This window comes from Myotis yumanensis, unplaced genomic scaffold (assembly GCF_028538775.1).
Source record: "Myotis yumanensis isolate MYYU_CA2020_CCGP unplaced genomic scaffold, mMyoYum1.0.hap1 SCAF_21, whole genome shotgun sequence".
NCBI lineage: Eukaryota > Metazoa > Chordata > Mammalia > Chiroptera > Vespertilionidae > Myotis > Myotis yumanensis.
The window spans coordinates 11,323,346-11,336,980 of NW_027223772.1; the positions used below are offsets into that span (position 1 = coordinate 11,323,346).

The following is a 13,635-nucleotide window of genomic DNA, read 5'->3' on the forward strand; positions in this document are numbered from 1 at the left end:
TCATAAGAAACTCTACAGGCCAGTAAGAAATGGCATGAAGTACTCAAAGTAATGGAAAGCAAGGATCCCAAGATTACTATATCCAGCAAGACTGTCATTCAAAATAGAGAAATAAAGAGTTTCCCAGACAAAAAAAGAAAGGCTAAGGTAGTACATCACCACCAAGCCAGCATTACAAGAAATGCTAAAGGGACTGCTATAACGAGAAGAAGAAATAGAGAGAGAAACTTAGGCATAAGAATTAAAATGGCAATAAAGAAGCATCTATCAATAATAACCTTAAGTGTAAATGGATTAAATGCTCAATCAAAAGACATAGGATAGGTCAGTGGCTAAGAAAACATGACCCAAATATGTGCTGTCTACAAGAGACCCACCTCAGAACAAAGACTCACACAGAATGAGAGTGAAGGGATGGAAATAAATTGTCGAAGTGAATGGGAAAATAAAAAGCTTGGGTAGCAATACTCATATCTGACAAAATAGATTTCAAAATGAAGGCTATAACAAGAGACAATAAAAGTGACTACGTAGTACTAAAGGAATCACTCTTACAAGAGGATATAACCTTGGTAAACATATATGCATCCACTGTAGAAGCACCTAAATATATATGTATATGTATGTGTGTGTGTATATATATAATTTATTTTTACAGAGAGGAAGGGAGAGGGATAGAGAATCAGAAACACTGATGAGAGAGAAACATCGATCAGCTGCCTCCTGCACACCCCCCACTGGGGATGTGCCTGCCACCAAGGTACATGCCTTTGACCAGAATCGAACCCAGGACCCTTCAGTCCGCAGGCCGACGCTCTATCCACTGAGCCAAACCGGTTAGGGCTATTTTTTAAAACTTCAAGAAGACCTTAAGGGAGTGATCAACAGCAATACAGTCATAGTAGAGGATTTTTAACACCCTGCTGACTTCACTGGGTAGATCTTCCAGACAAAAAGTTAACAAGTAAATAGTGACCCTAAATGACACACTTGATCAGATGGATTTAATTGATACTTATAGAATATTTCACCCCAAAGCTGCAGATTATACATTCTCCAGTACACATGGGTCATTCACCAAGATAGACCACATGTTAGGACCCAAAACAAGTCCTACTAGAAGCCTACCTCCAAAAAACAAGAAAAAGTAATATTAAACTATTTAACCCTACAACTTAACAACTTAAAGAATTAGAGAACAACAAGAAGAGCCCAGAGTAAGTAGGAGGAAGGAAATAAATATTAGTGCAAAAACAAATGACATAGAGACAAAAATAAACAAACAAACAAACAAACAAATAAATAATAACCAAGAGCTGGTTCTTTAAGAAAAATAAACAATATTGATGAACCTTTAGCCAGACTCATCAAGAAACAAAGAGGACCCAAATAAATAAAGTCAGAAATGAAGTGGTGAAGTAACAAATGACATCAGAGAGATACAAAGGATTGTAAGAAAATACTATGAGCCAATAAGCTGGACTATGTGAGTGAAATGGACAAGTTCCTAGAAAAATACAATCTTCCAAAACTGAATAAGCATGAATCAAAAAATCTGAATAGGCCAATAATAATTGATGAAATGGAAGCAGTAATAAAAAAAAAACTGCCAACAATCAATAGCCCTGGTCCAGATGGCTTCACAGAGGAGTTTTAACCAACATTCAAAGAACTAACACCTGTGCTCCTCAAACTATTCCCAAAAATCCAAGAGGAAGGGACACTTTCATCTTATTTTTATTAGGCCAGCATTATCTTAATTCCAAAACCAGATAAAGACACTTCAGAAAAAGAGAATTACAAGTCAATATCCCTGATGAACATAGATGCAAAAATCCTCAACAAAATATTAGCAAATCGAATACAGCAATATATTTAAAAGATCATACACCACGATCAAGTGGGATTTATTTCAGGGATGCAAAGCTGGTAAAATATTCACAAATCAGCAAACGTGATGGATCACATAAACAAATTGAAGGACAAAAATCACATGACCATATCAATAGAAGCATTCGACAAAACCCAATACTCATTTTTTGTTTTAAAGAAAAACTCTCAGCAAAGTGGGAATAGAGGGATCATACTTCAACATAATAAAGGCCATATATGACAGACCTACAGCCAACATCATACTCCACATCAAAAACTAAAATCATTTCCCCTAGGAACAGGAACAAGAGAGGGATATCTGCTTTTACCACTCTTAATCAACATATCACTGGAAGGACTAGGCACAGTGATCCAACAAGCAGAAAATGTGAAAGGCATCCAAACTGGAAAGGAGGAAGTAAAACTCATTATTCGCAGATGACATGATATTGTACATAGAAAACCCTAAAGACTCCATCAAAAAACTAGATTTAATAAGTGGATTCAGCAATGTAGCAGATACAAAGTTAACACCCAGAAATCAATGGTATTTTTATACAGCAATAATGAATTCTCAGAGTAACTACATCAACAATCCCATTTACCATTTACCATTGCAACAAAGAAATGAAGATACTTAGAAATAAACTTAACCAAGGAGGTAAAAGACTTGTACTTAGAAAACTATAGGACATTGCAAAAAGGGATAGAGGAAGATATAAACAAGTGGAGGAATATACCATGTTCATGGATTGGTAGAATTAACATCATTAAAATATCCATACTACCCAAATCAATCTGTAGATTAAATGCAATCCCTGTTAAATTACCAATGTCATATTTCACAGATATAGAACAAATACTCCAAAAATTTATTTGGAACGAAGAAAGACCACGAACAGTCGCAGCAACCCTGTCTCAGAGGGACGGCAGGGGTGGGTAGGTGGTGGTTGGGAAGAAAGCAACCACAGAACTTGTATGCATATATGCATAACCCATGGACACAGACAATATGTTGGTGAATGCCTGAGGAGGGAGGGCGGAGTCGGCTAGAAGAGGTCAATGGGGGAATGAAGGGGGCATATGTAATTCTGCCAACAATGAAGATTAAAACAACAAAAAAAAGCCCTTAAGAGGGCAGGATGATCTTGCTACAACACAATTACTGTAGAAAGCAATCATGCTGAGTTCAAGGGCACCGAGGTTTCTGTTGAGAACGCAGTTATTCATGGCTGCGAGTGGGAAACCAAAGATGTCTAGGGAGTAGTGGCAGCTGAGACTGAGCTTGGGCCTGGCTGGAGTGTAAGGCAAGCGTCTCAGGTTTCCTCACTCTTTTTCCACAGTGAAATTCAGAGAAGACCAGTCCAATGGAAATTCTGGTCACCAGACAACCAAAGGAGCTTTTGTGAGCTTTGATGTCTCTTACATGAAGGAAAGCATGAAATGAAGAAGCAGAAGCAGGTATTAAATTAGAATGCTCTTGACTTGTTTTCCTGAGATTCCTAGCTCTTAGCACAGAGCAGGCTTAATGTGGGCTCTCAGTAAATGCTAATTTCCAACCCCTTCCCCTGACCAGTCCTCCTACTTGTTTCAACCCCATCACTTCGCACAGTGACTGGCAAGTTAGGCACTTAGTGAATGTTTATGGACTAAATGATTGGATGATTTGAAGAAACAAACACATGGGCATTCAAGAGGAAGGTTAGTTACCTACATGCCAACAATCAGAGTAGCCCCTTTAATGGATGCCCGTTTCTACATTAAATGCTGTACACACTCAGTTCATTTAATACTTATGATATCCCCACAGGATAAAATATTAGTATTCTCATTTTGTACGTGAAGAAACAGAAGCTCAGAGAGGAACTAAAGTTATTCAATTAAGTGGAGAAATCAAGGTTTCAAACCCTGCACTGTCTGATTACAATGCCCAAGTAGTTTTCCCGTATCCCTTCCTAGCCTCGAAAACATTCACAGATCACTATGGCAAGAAAACTCTAATCATTGTATAGGCATGTGTATACACCAGGCATTTGAGGTAGGTGTTTATCTTCCCAAATGGACAAGGCCTACTCCCACAGATTGTGCAAGTCACATGAGCTAGGGAGGACTCATTAACCTTCCCAATTCCTTTACTCAGCTCCCCTGAGAAGGAAGATGCCAGATGGTCAATGAGCTGCTCACTTCCTCAGCTGCACAGCTCTTTCCAGGCAGGCTTGGAATTGGCTAGTGGCTGTGAGAGCTGGCATGTTCAAGCTCAGCTAGAGCCTTACTACTGCTTATTAAACCTGTTCAAAAGGCAGCCACCATGTCAGTATAGTAGAAATCAGAGTGTACTGGAAAGGCTGGTGGATGAAGGATAGGAGAACTGGGTTCCTGCTCACTGTTTTATTAATTTGTTCACTCAGCGACTGCATTTTTGAAATATCTATTATGTGTCAAGTGTTGTGCTCTATTCTATGTATTTAGCAAGAAAGGGTTGAGGAGATCATCACATAATGATTTCTTCTGCTGACATGGAAATTATGATTAATATATGTAACTATCATCCTAAGCAAGTTAAATGAACGTCTGTGTGCTCCTGTCTCAGGAATTAAGCCACACTGAAGGAAGAGAGAATGGGGCTCCCACAGATGTGTGTGCTGGCTGGCTTTCAGTGTTTCTTTTGGACATTGGAGAAGTTCCCCTTGGTGTTCTAAGTTAAGAGAGTTATGATTCTTTGTTATCATAACTCACAATTTCTGCCCTAAGGAACGTTCAAGAACAGGGCAGGGTAGCCAGGCTGTCATTCCTGCAAAAACATCTGCCTGGTAATCTCCACTGTGCCTGCTCCAATCAGTAGACTGTCCTCTGAGTTAAGCCCAACTCCAATGGGTGAACCATCGCTGCTTGGGGGTCCAGGGCTGTCTGGTCACTCCAGCCGAGGCAGCTCAGCGTTCTGGTAGAAAGAAAGGGCTGTCTGAAGCCCTGTGGCTGCTCTTCATTTCTTGGTGCCTTAAATTCCATCTCATTATGACAAAGTATGGCTCACTGCAGGAGAGGAAGTCCTGGTCTGGCAGGTTGGAAGAGACAAATTTTCCTCTAACTTTAAGTACTTTGAGTCTAGTGGTGCCACACCTGTACATACTCCTTCAACTAAACCCTGCCAGGTAGTGTCTTACACCTGAAAACCACTTTTTATGTCCTTCTCATTACCCCTTACAAAACCCCTGTGGTGTGTCTACTGTTCTCATCCTACAGATGAAGAAACAGGCGCTCAAATGTAATGATACTGTGAACTGCAGAGATGGCATGAGGTGGAGCTGGTGTCAGCCCCATGTCTGTGTGATGCTCAGGCCCTTGTGTGGAGGCAGGACTCTAACTTGCTTCTAAGAATTCCCCTCCCATTCCACCTCCATGCACAAACCCTGTATAGTCCTTGGGACTGAATCTGATGGGCTTTACTGTTGTAATTAGGTTATATTACTTGGTACAGTTGATGTTAAGAAAAAGGGAGGATCCTACTGGGCCTAACCTAATTACGCCAGACTGTCAGAGGCGGAGAATTTCCTCTAGCTGGTAGCAGCAGCAGAAGTGAGAGATTTGAAGTATGGAAAGGATCTGATGCGCTGTTTTTGGCTTGAAGGTGGAGGCAGCCATGTGGAAAGGACAGAGTAGCTTCCAGCAGCCAAGAGCCAGCAGTCAGTAAGGAAAGATGTCTTTGGTCCAGCAAGTGAGAGAACTGAGCTTGGGAGTGGCCCTTCCCAGTGCCTCTAGGTGGGAACGCAGCCCAACTGATGCCTGAATTTCAGGCACATAGGGCCAGGCTTCTGACCCAAACCGTGAGCTAATAAATGAGGATTGTCTTAAGCGACTGAGTTTGTGGTAATTTGCTTTGCTGCAGTAGAAAACTATTTTTCTTGTTAAATCTCAGGACTAGGAGCAAATATTTTAACCTTTGTTCTTCGTTTTTGTTTGAAAGAGTTACATATGATCTTTAAGGTTCCTTCTAGCTCAGATGATTCTAAGGTTCTTAAATCAGTGTTTTTGTAAGGACTGAAAGAAAATAATGCATATGAAAGCTCTTCAATCTTGAGAAAGTGTACCAATGAAAGAGAATAGTACTCAGTCTAATAATGTTTCTAGTCATCTTACGGCCTCCTGGGATCTTGTAGGTCAGTCTCCCATGAAAGTAATCTGTATTTTAGGGCCACATCAGTGGACATACAGGGAAGAGAAAGAATTTCTAACTCCGGAGGGCCCCTTCTTTGTGGCAGATGCCAAGGAGCACATGGAGGCAGGTTGCCCTCCAGCATCCTACAGCTCCGGGAGGGGCTGTGGGAATGAGATGCAGCCTGAATGTGATGTCCTCCTGAGAGAGCTGTGATGACAAAGTGATCTGAAGCTCCTGAGGGGGAGGGAGGCTCTGTCAGAGGCATCTATGAGCCTGGGCTACATTTTGAAGGTAAGTAGTTTCCCAGGCAGGTAGGGCTGGAGCAGCCCAGAGGCCACAGCACGTGCAGAAGGTGGATCACACTTGTGAAACTAAATCCCAAGTGGGTATTCATTCAGAGGAACTGTTAGTTGGGAGATTGTTGCTGGAGCACGTGGGGTGGAGAAGCAGGAAGGGTTAGGGTGCCTGTGTTCTGACCTGATATCATTTCTCTAACTTTCAGCCTACATCATCACTGCTCATTCATTCCGAATCTTGTGCCTGTGCCTTCTGGGGGATAGTTTTGTTGAACTTTACCTTCGCTGGTTAGAATTATCAGTTCACTAAGCACACACTGAATCTCTCCTCATCTACAGGGCTGGAATCAGAATTGCTGATTGCAAACAGCTCCAGGGCCAGAGTTCAGCCTTTCACATCTTGACATCACAAGTCACTCAGCACAATTTTTTGCACACAGCAGATGCTCAGTGTCAGATTAAACTTAACTTGAGGTAAATTGAATTAACACACATAAAAAAAGAGCAGAGATTAGATCAAATCTCTGATGGGTTGTGCTCAAGCTTTTTGCACACACTAAACCCGAGTGGCCTCAAAGCACAGTGCCTCCTGGTCTGAGAGCACTTCTCCTGATGCATTTGCATTGAAAGCCCTTGTTCCTGACAAAAGTCCTTCCTTTGCCAGGTGAGCTTGGAGGAAATCCCCTCTCCACACTAGATGCAAGCTATTCTCATCAGCCCAGAGGCTTGACTATGACTCCAGACACCTGCTCTGGGAGTTGTTAGTTAAATTACACAACAATTATGGGTAATAGTGTGAGACTAACTGAAGAATTATTAAGGTGGTTGCTAAGCAGTGCTAATTTTCTACCACCGTTATTTAGAATTAAAGATCAGACAAGATGAAAACTTGGTTGGTCAATCTTTTGTTTCTGGTGGGAAGATATTTTCCCTCTGAAATCTTTTAAGTTTCAATCTGGAAGAAACCTTATAGGTTACATCTTTTTCTACTATGTAGTTTACCGTTCATTTATTTATTGAACAAATGTTAATTTTTGACTGACTACTATGACTCAGAAACTGGACTGACCTCTAGGTTTGAGCTGCAAATGGATCAATGTGGTTCCTTGCCTTATATGAGGCGTAAAATCTAGAATTTAGACATTTCAAGAGTGTAAAGTAGCCTGATGGCCAAGGGCAATATTATCTAGAAGTGTGGTCTCGGGAAATTAACCTAGTCCAGGGAGGTGAGATTCTCAGGAAGTAATATTTAGGTGATAACTAAAGGTAAATGTGAGTTACCCAGTGAAGGGAGGTGGGAGGGATTTCAGGCCAAATAAATAAACACATTCATGTAATACAATTCTATAAATAAACTTAAAAATCAAGGTTAAATTTCTAAAGGATAAAGCATGCTTTAAGTGGAGAAAACAAAAGTTAAAATTTCAGTCTTGGACTGACCTCATTTCTTTTACTGTGAATTGCGCCACCTTTGGTAGTTAATTATCAATGCACATATTGTGTGTCAACAAGTTTTCTTAGAGTCCTAGTAGGTATTTTTTGATATGGAAGATCTCTGCTTTAAAATAAAACTGTAACATAGGTTCCCAACTTTATTGCGAAAGATACATATGATAATCTGCCTTCCCCTTTGGGTCGTATTTTAAAAGGTATCTGTCAATCAAAATGCAATTATTTTTCCTCCCCCCCCCCCCCTCCCCCAGCACACTCTATTATCGGGATAATCTTGGTTGCATTATTAAGTTGATATAATACTATTTAAAAGCAAAAAAACAAACAGTAACAGATAACCACTACAATAAGTATGGTGATCACATTGTAAGGTATATATATCATATACCAACTATATTAAATTTTTAAAAATACAAGCAAACAAGGGGGGGAGATATTGTTTTTGTTTTATTTAGCCTTGTAAAACCATAGCTCTGCCTTAAAAAATCATTTCACTTCTCCATGGACTATTTTCTTGTCAGAAAATGGAAATGGTAAAATCAGTATAGTAGCACCTACTTAAGTAACTGTGAAAAAGCATGAACTTCATATGTGGGCACTTAGTAAATGTTTATTCTATAGCCCTTTTGTGAGCAAAAGTTCCATTTTATCATCTTATTGATCCCCATTCATATCACGGAGGGTCCCTGGGATCTCATTCTTGGGAGTCTAACCCTGATTGAGTTCAACCTTCTTCTTTTATAGATGAAGAAACCAAGACCCAAAAGAGAGGAAATGACCTGATTTCTGCCCTTGACTTTACATTGTATTTCAGTTTATTTGCAGTCATTATAAAGAAGCAGTTAGTGAAAAAAGGGCCTGGTGCCTCCCAAATATGCCCATATGGCAGATGAGGAGTGGGCACTGGGCAAAGGCATACACTGCAGTACAGAAGGAGGTGGGGACCAGACTAGGCAGGGCCTCTTGGGCCTTTTAAATTGCTTAGGTCTCTGTTCTAAGGTGTGGGGAACCAATAATGTTCATTGTTGGTTATATTTGGAACATTTTGACAACTACATTTTTTATTTTTCATCTATTTGTTTGGAATAGTCTAATCACAGGTTTAAAGTTAAAAAGTGTTATTGTGTCAGCTTGTGGCAAGAAATTAAACTTTCTAATGAGGATAATTGCCAAAAGCAGTGAGGGTACATGGCGAGAGAGGTAGGTTGGATGAGGACGGATACCCTTGACTGCAAGTGTTGTTGTGACACTGGGCACACCACTGAGGAGTGCCCATCCTGGAAAAGTGTGTCTCGCAGCAGTATTCTTAGCATAGATCATTATGGGTCTGATCACATTCAAACTAGCTGTGCCAGATGAAGATTTAATCTGTTTAAAGAACTTTAGAAATATGTTCTTAATATTGGGATTTCTTATTTGGTTTTCTTTTATTAAAAACCCTGAGGAATGAAGAGGGTGAGTTTGAGGAAGCCTGGATCTAGAATATCTTTTATACCAGCTATAAAGCAGTGACCCTAGTATCACACTAAGAGTATCTTCCATTTATCTCCATCCCACACCTCCCTCCTGTGTTCCCAACACTATATTTAACAGTCTATTAGACATCTGTACTTGCCTTATCCCACAGGTATCTACAACTGAACATTCTAAAACTGGATTCTTGCTCTTTCACCAAACTGCTTCTCCTTCCAGATGAGTCCATAGAACTACCTTTGATCCATCAGCCCAGATTAGCAACCAGGATGCATCCTCTATCCTTCCTTTTTCTCCCTGCTCATTGGCCATCCATCTTGTGGACTCCACCTCCTCAGAACCACCTGGGTTAACATGCTCTCTTCCACTTACAGTATGGCCGCCCTAATCTGAGTCCACATTTGGCCAGTGACTACACCTGCCTCCTGAGTGATCGCTCAGCCTCATCCAACCGCTTCAGTCCTCTGTACTGTCCTCCCAGGAAGCTTTCCACACTACACATCTGGTCATTCCACTCCCTCTTCACATGCCTTCTTTGCTTCCACATCCTTCAAAAATCCAAACTCCTTAGGGTGACATGCAAAGTGTTTCATGATCTTGCTCTGCCTGTGTTCCTAGCATCATGTCTCCCACCCTCTTCCCTCAATCCTGAAATGTATTTATGTACTCTCTGGGCAGCTTTTCAGATATACCCAGCCCTTCCAAGAAGCCTTCTCCCTCTACTCCACTCCATCCTTAGGAATGTATAATTGCAGTATGTTACATACACAATGTGCTTTTACACACATAATCATGTAACTCTGAGGGTGCAACTCTGTAAGCACCAGGACATGCCAACCTGAGTGAGAGTGAGTGATGGCAGGGCAACAAAGTTCCCTTGGAGTGTTGTGTCCTGGGAAAAGGCAGCCATGCTGGTGGCCCATGTCCCTGCTCTGACTGTTGGACACTGCAGAGGTGCCGGGCAATGAGGCAAGAAGCTCGCACAGCATCCATGCTGGGCCTCTGGCTGGCTTGGCAGCTCCTGGACCTGGATCTGCCAGGTGCTGCTGTGTTCCCCACAGGGGACTGCATGAGCCATCAAGAATGTTCTGCTACTCAGACAGAGCCAGTGGCCACCAGAGCTCCCCCAGAGCCCAGAGTTCTGTGATAAAAGGAAGGATATCAGTGGGATAGATGCATTGTCTAAGTCAGTGGTTCTCAACCTTCCTAATGCCGCGACCCTTTAATACAGTTCCTCATGTTGTGGTGACCCCCCAATTTCATTGTTATAAATTGAACATAATTAAAGCATAGTGATTAATCACAAAACAATATGTAATTATATATGTGTTTTCTGATGGTCTTAGGTGACCCCTGTGAAAGGGTCATTTGACCCCCAAAGGGGTCGCGACCCACAGGTTGAGAACCGCTGGTCTAAGTGCTTCCCAGAGGTAGAATGGAGCCTGTGGGCTTCGGATCCAGGGACAGGCCTTGATTCGAAACAAGAATGAGCTTTTGATGACCAAGCCTAATAGATGTTAGCGAGCCCTTGTCACCGAGAGGGTGCAGGCAGGGCTCTGTGGCTACATGGTGCTGCAAGGGGGTGTCCAGCAGAATAGTGCAGGTCAGTGTTCAGACCTGAATGTGCGCCACATCACCAGGGCTAGGAAGACGGGTGCTGGGTGTTTGGGGACGAGCAGTGTCTCAGACAGCTTGGGCTGCTGTAACAAAGTACCACACACTGGGGGGCTTAAGCAACAGAAACTTATTTCTCCCAGCTCTGGAGGCTGGAAGTCTGAGGCCAGAGTGTCGGCATGGTTGGGTTGCAGACCACCATCATCTCACTGTGTCCTCACATGGTGGAAGAGGTGAGAGCACTGTTTTATAATGGCACTAATCCCATTCATGAGCGCTCCACCCTCATAACCTAATCTCTTCCCCAAAGCTCCACCTCCATCACATTTGGGTAAGGGCTTCAAAATAAAAATGTTGCAGACACAGACTCTCAGTCTATAATGCTTACGTGTTGGAGACCAGGTGTAAGCTGACATGGTCCTTACACCTGAAGGGGCTAGCAAGGCTGGGACCCTTACCCACACAGTTTTCCCACACTTGTTTGGATGGCGGTTATCAGTAGAATGAGAGCAACCTTTGTAGAATGAGAACAGCCTTTCATGGTTTATCAAGAAGTCTGTAACTATTTACTGAGATTTGCTGTACCGAGAATTTGTCCTTCTGCTCTGTCCCTTCCTTAGAGATTAAGAGGAACAAAGAATACATTCCTCTTGACAGACCTCCTATTGAGTGTCTTGTGTATAAAAAGCATTGTGTGGTTAATAAACTTGCTGCAGTTCCTCGATTGAGCTGTAGTCCTCCCGATCCCGCTCTCCTGTCTTTCTTTCTTTTCTCAATTCCCACCTCCCTACGTCAGCCTGGCTCAACCTGTCAGGCTGGCCCTGACACTTAGGTCCAGAGAAGGGCCTGAGGATTTGCATGTCTAACAAGTTTATACTTTAAGAACACCTGGTGCAGATAATCCTGATATTTGATAAACCCTGCAGTAACTGTCCCCCAATGACCAAATATCACTCAAGAAATTAATTCTGAAACTGGATTGATTGCTTAATCTCTTTGCATTTCACGTTTTCTATGGCAACACCTGCAACTCTGCTCACTGAAAATGAGTAGGGCAGTCTGAGCCCTCTGTCCTTCACTGCCATCTAGAGAAACATGAGAAGGTAGCCACAGACAAGACACCACCGCAGACCTTACTCAGCCCTGAGACTTCCATGAGTTGGAAGGACCACACCACCTCCTCCTGCTCTCATTCTGGTTGGCAAGTGTGTGCTTGGAAGGTTTTTGGTCACTTTCACATTGAGAAAGATCATTGGCAGGTGTAACAGTGACCTTCAAAGGTATTTCTGGGTTAGGAGGAGACGTCTGACCAGCATGATAAGCCTGTAGACTAGTACAGATTTTGAACATTCAGGCATGTTGCTGTTGACTGAATTTGGCAGACACTCACTAACCTTTTCAAAGATATCAAATATGATGGAGCTATGACTTAAGAAAATGGGCAATTGCCCCTTTAGCAAACAACAGGGAAGATGGTGCTGAGTCCAGCTCTAGCTTTTCCCCTGTGCTAGTTTCCTATTATTAGTAACAAATTACCAGAAACTCACTGACGTAAACAACACACAATTATCATTCTGAAGGTGTGAGATTGGTTTCAAGGGGCTATCATCAAGTTGTCAGCAGGGCTGGCTCCTGCCAGGGGTCCCAGGGCTCTTGTTCCAGCATCTAGAAGTGTACAGCAATCTAGAGAAGGGGCTGTGTGTAACTTAATAAAGGGTCCAGAGACGAAATATAATTTTGAAAGGCATTCGGGGTTCAGAGGAGCCCAGCTAAAGAAACTAAGATCTCCTCATCTCAGGACCCCATGCTTTTTATTAACACAAATTGTCCTGAGGCGAGGCAGAGATATACACTTGAAAGGGTCAGATTTCCTATACACAGTCCATTGTCAGAATGGGGAGAATTAGCCTATTCAGGCTGTTCAGGTGTTTAACCAGTAGGAGGCAATAACATGTAGATTAAGATGCCCTGAGCTGTCTGGCAGCAAGCAATGATTTTAATGCATCCTTTTCAGGTTTGGGATAATGCCCTCAGCCATTCCCAACAGGCAATAACATATGTGACTCAGCCCTTGTTGAGTCCCCAAGTTTCATCAACCTTTCGATGAAACCTTGCAATTATGACATGCTGGAATTGGCTTCCGGCACAGGGGTGAATCCATTTTCTTGCTGTTTCCAGCTTCTGGAAAGAATCACTCCAACCGTGGCTTTCATCATCACATCTGCTTCTCTGACTCTCCTGCCTCCATATTATAAGGACCCTTGGAGTTACATTGGATCCATTCAGGTAATCCAGGAAAATCCCCATCTCAAGAACCTCAACTCAACCACATCTGCAAAATCCCTTTGCCACATAAAGTACCTGGTCACAAGATCTTGAGATGAAGATGTGGACATGTTTGGGGGCAATTATTCTGTATCCCATGCCCTGGAAGAATGCTGACCCAGCCATGTTTCCGAATCACAGAGCAGGTGACCCCAGGCTGTACGCTGAAGACTGAGCAAGGAGCTGCATAGAGGGCACTGTTGGCACAGGGAACCCAGGGAGGACTAGGGGCAGAACTGCAGTGTCAGCATCTGTGCATGGGGTCTTAGTAACCTGCTGGAAGAAAATTCCAGCAGGTCAGAATTAAGAAGTTCATCAGAAGGCTGGTGGATCTTGGGGCTTCAGCAGGGCTGAAAATCTGCCTATGTTATTACCTGGTGCTGAAGCAGCTGTAGGCATTTTACCTAACCTGATCATCTTTTCCTGTTTACCTGCTGCTGGCAGAATAGC

At 42.5% G+C, this 13,635-nt stretch overlaps 1 protein-coding gene across 1 annotated transcript in view; it reads right to left on the reverse strand.

Moving 5' to 3' along the window:
• LOC138998936 (ubiquitin-ribosomal protein eL40 fusion protein-like) overlaps positions 1–13,311 on the reverse strand; it is a 30,949-nt gene extending 17,638 nt beyond the window's left edge. The window contains exon 1 of the mRNA XM_070400976.1: positions 13,222–13,311. Within this exon, the coding sequence (XP_070257077.1) occupies positions 13,222–13,311 (90 nt within the window). The remainder of the gene's footprint in view (positions 1–13,221) is intronic.
• Positions 13,312–13,635: the final 324 nt, after the last annotated feature.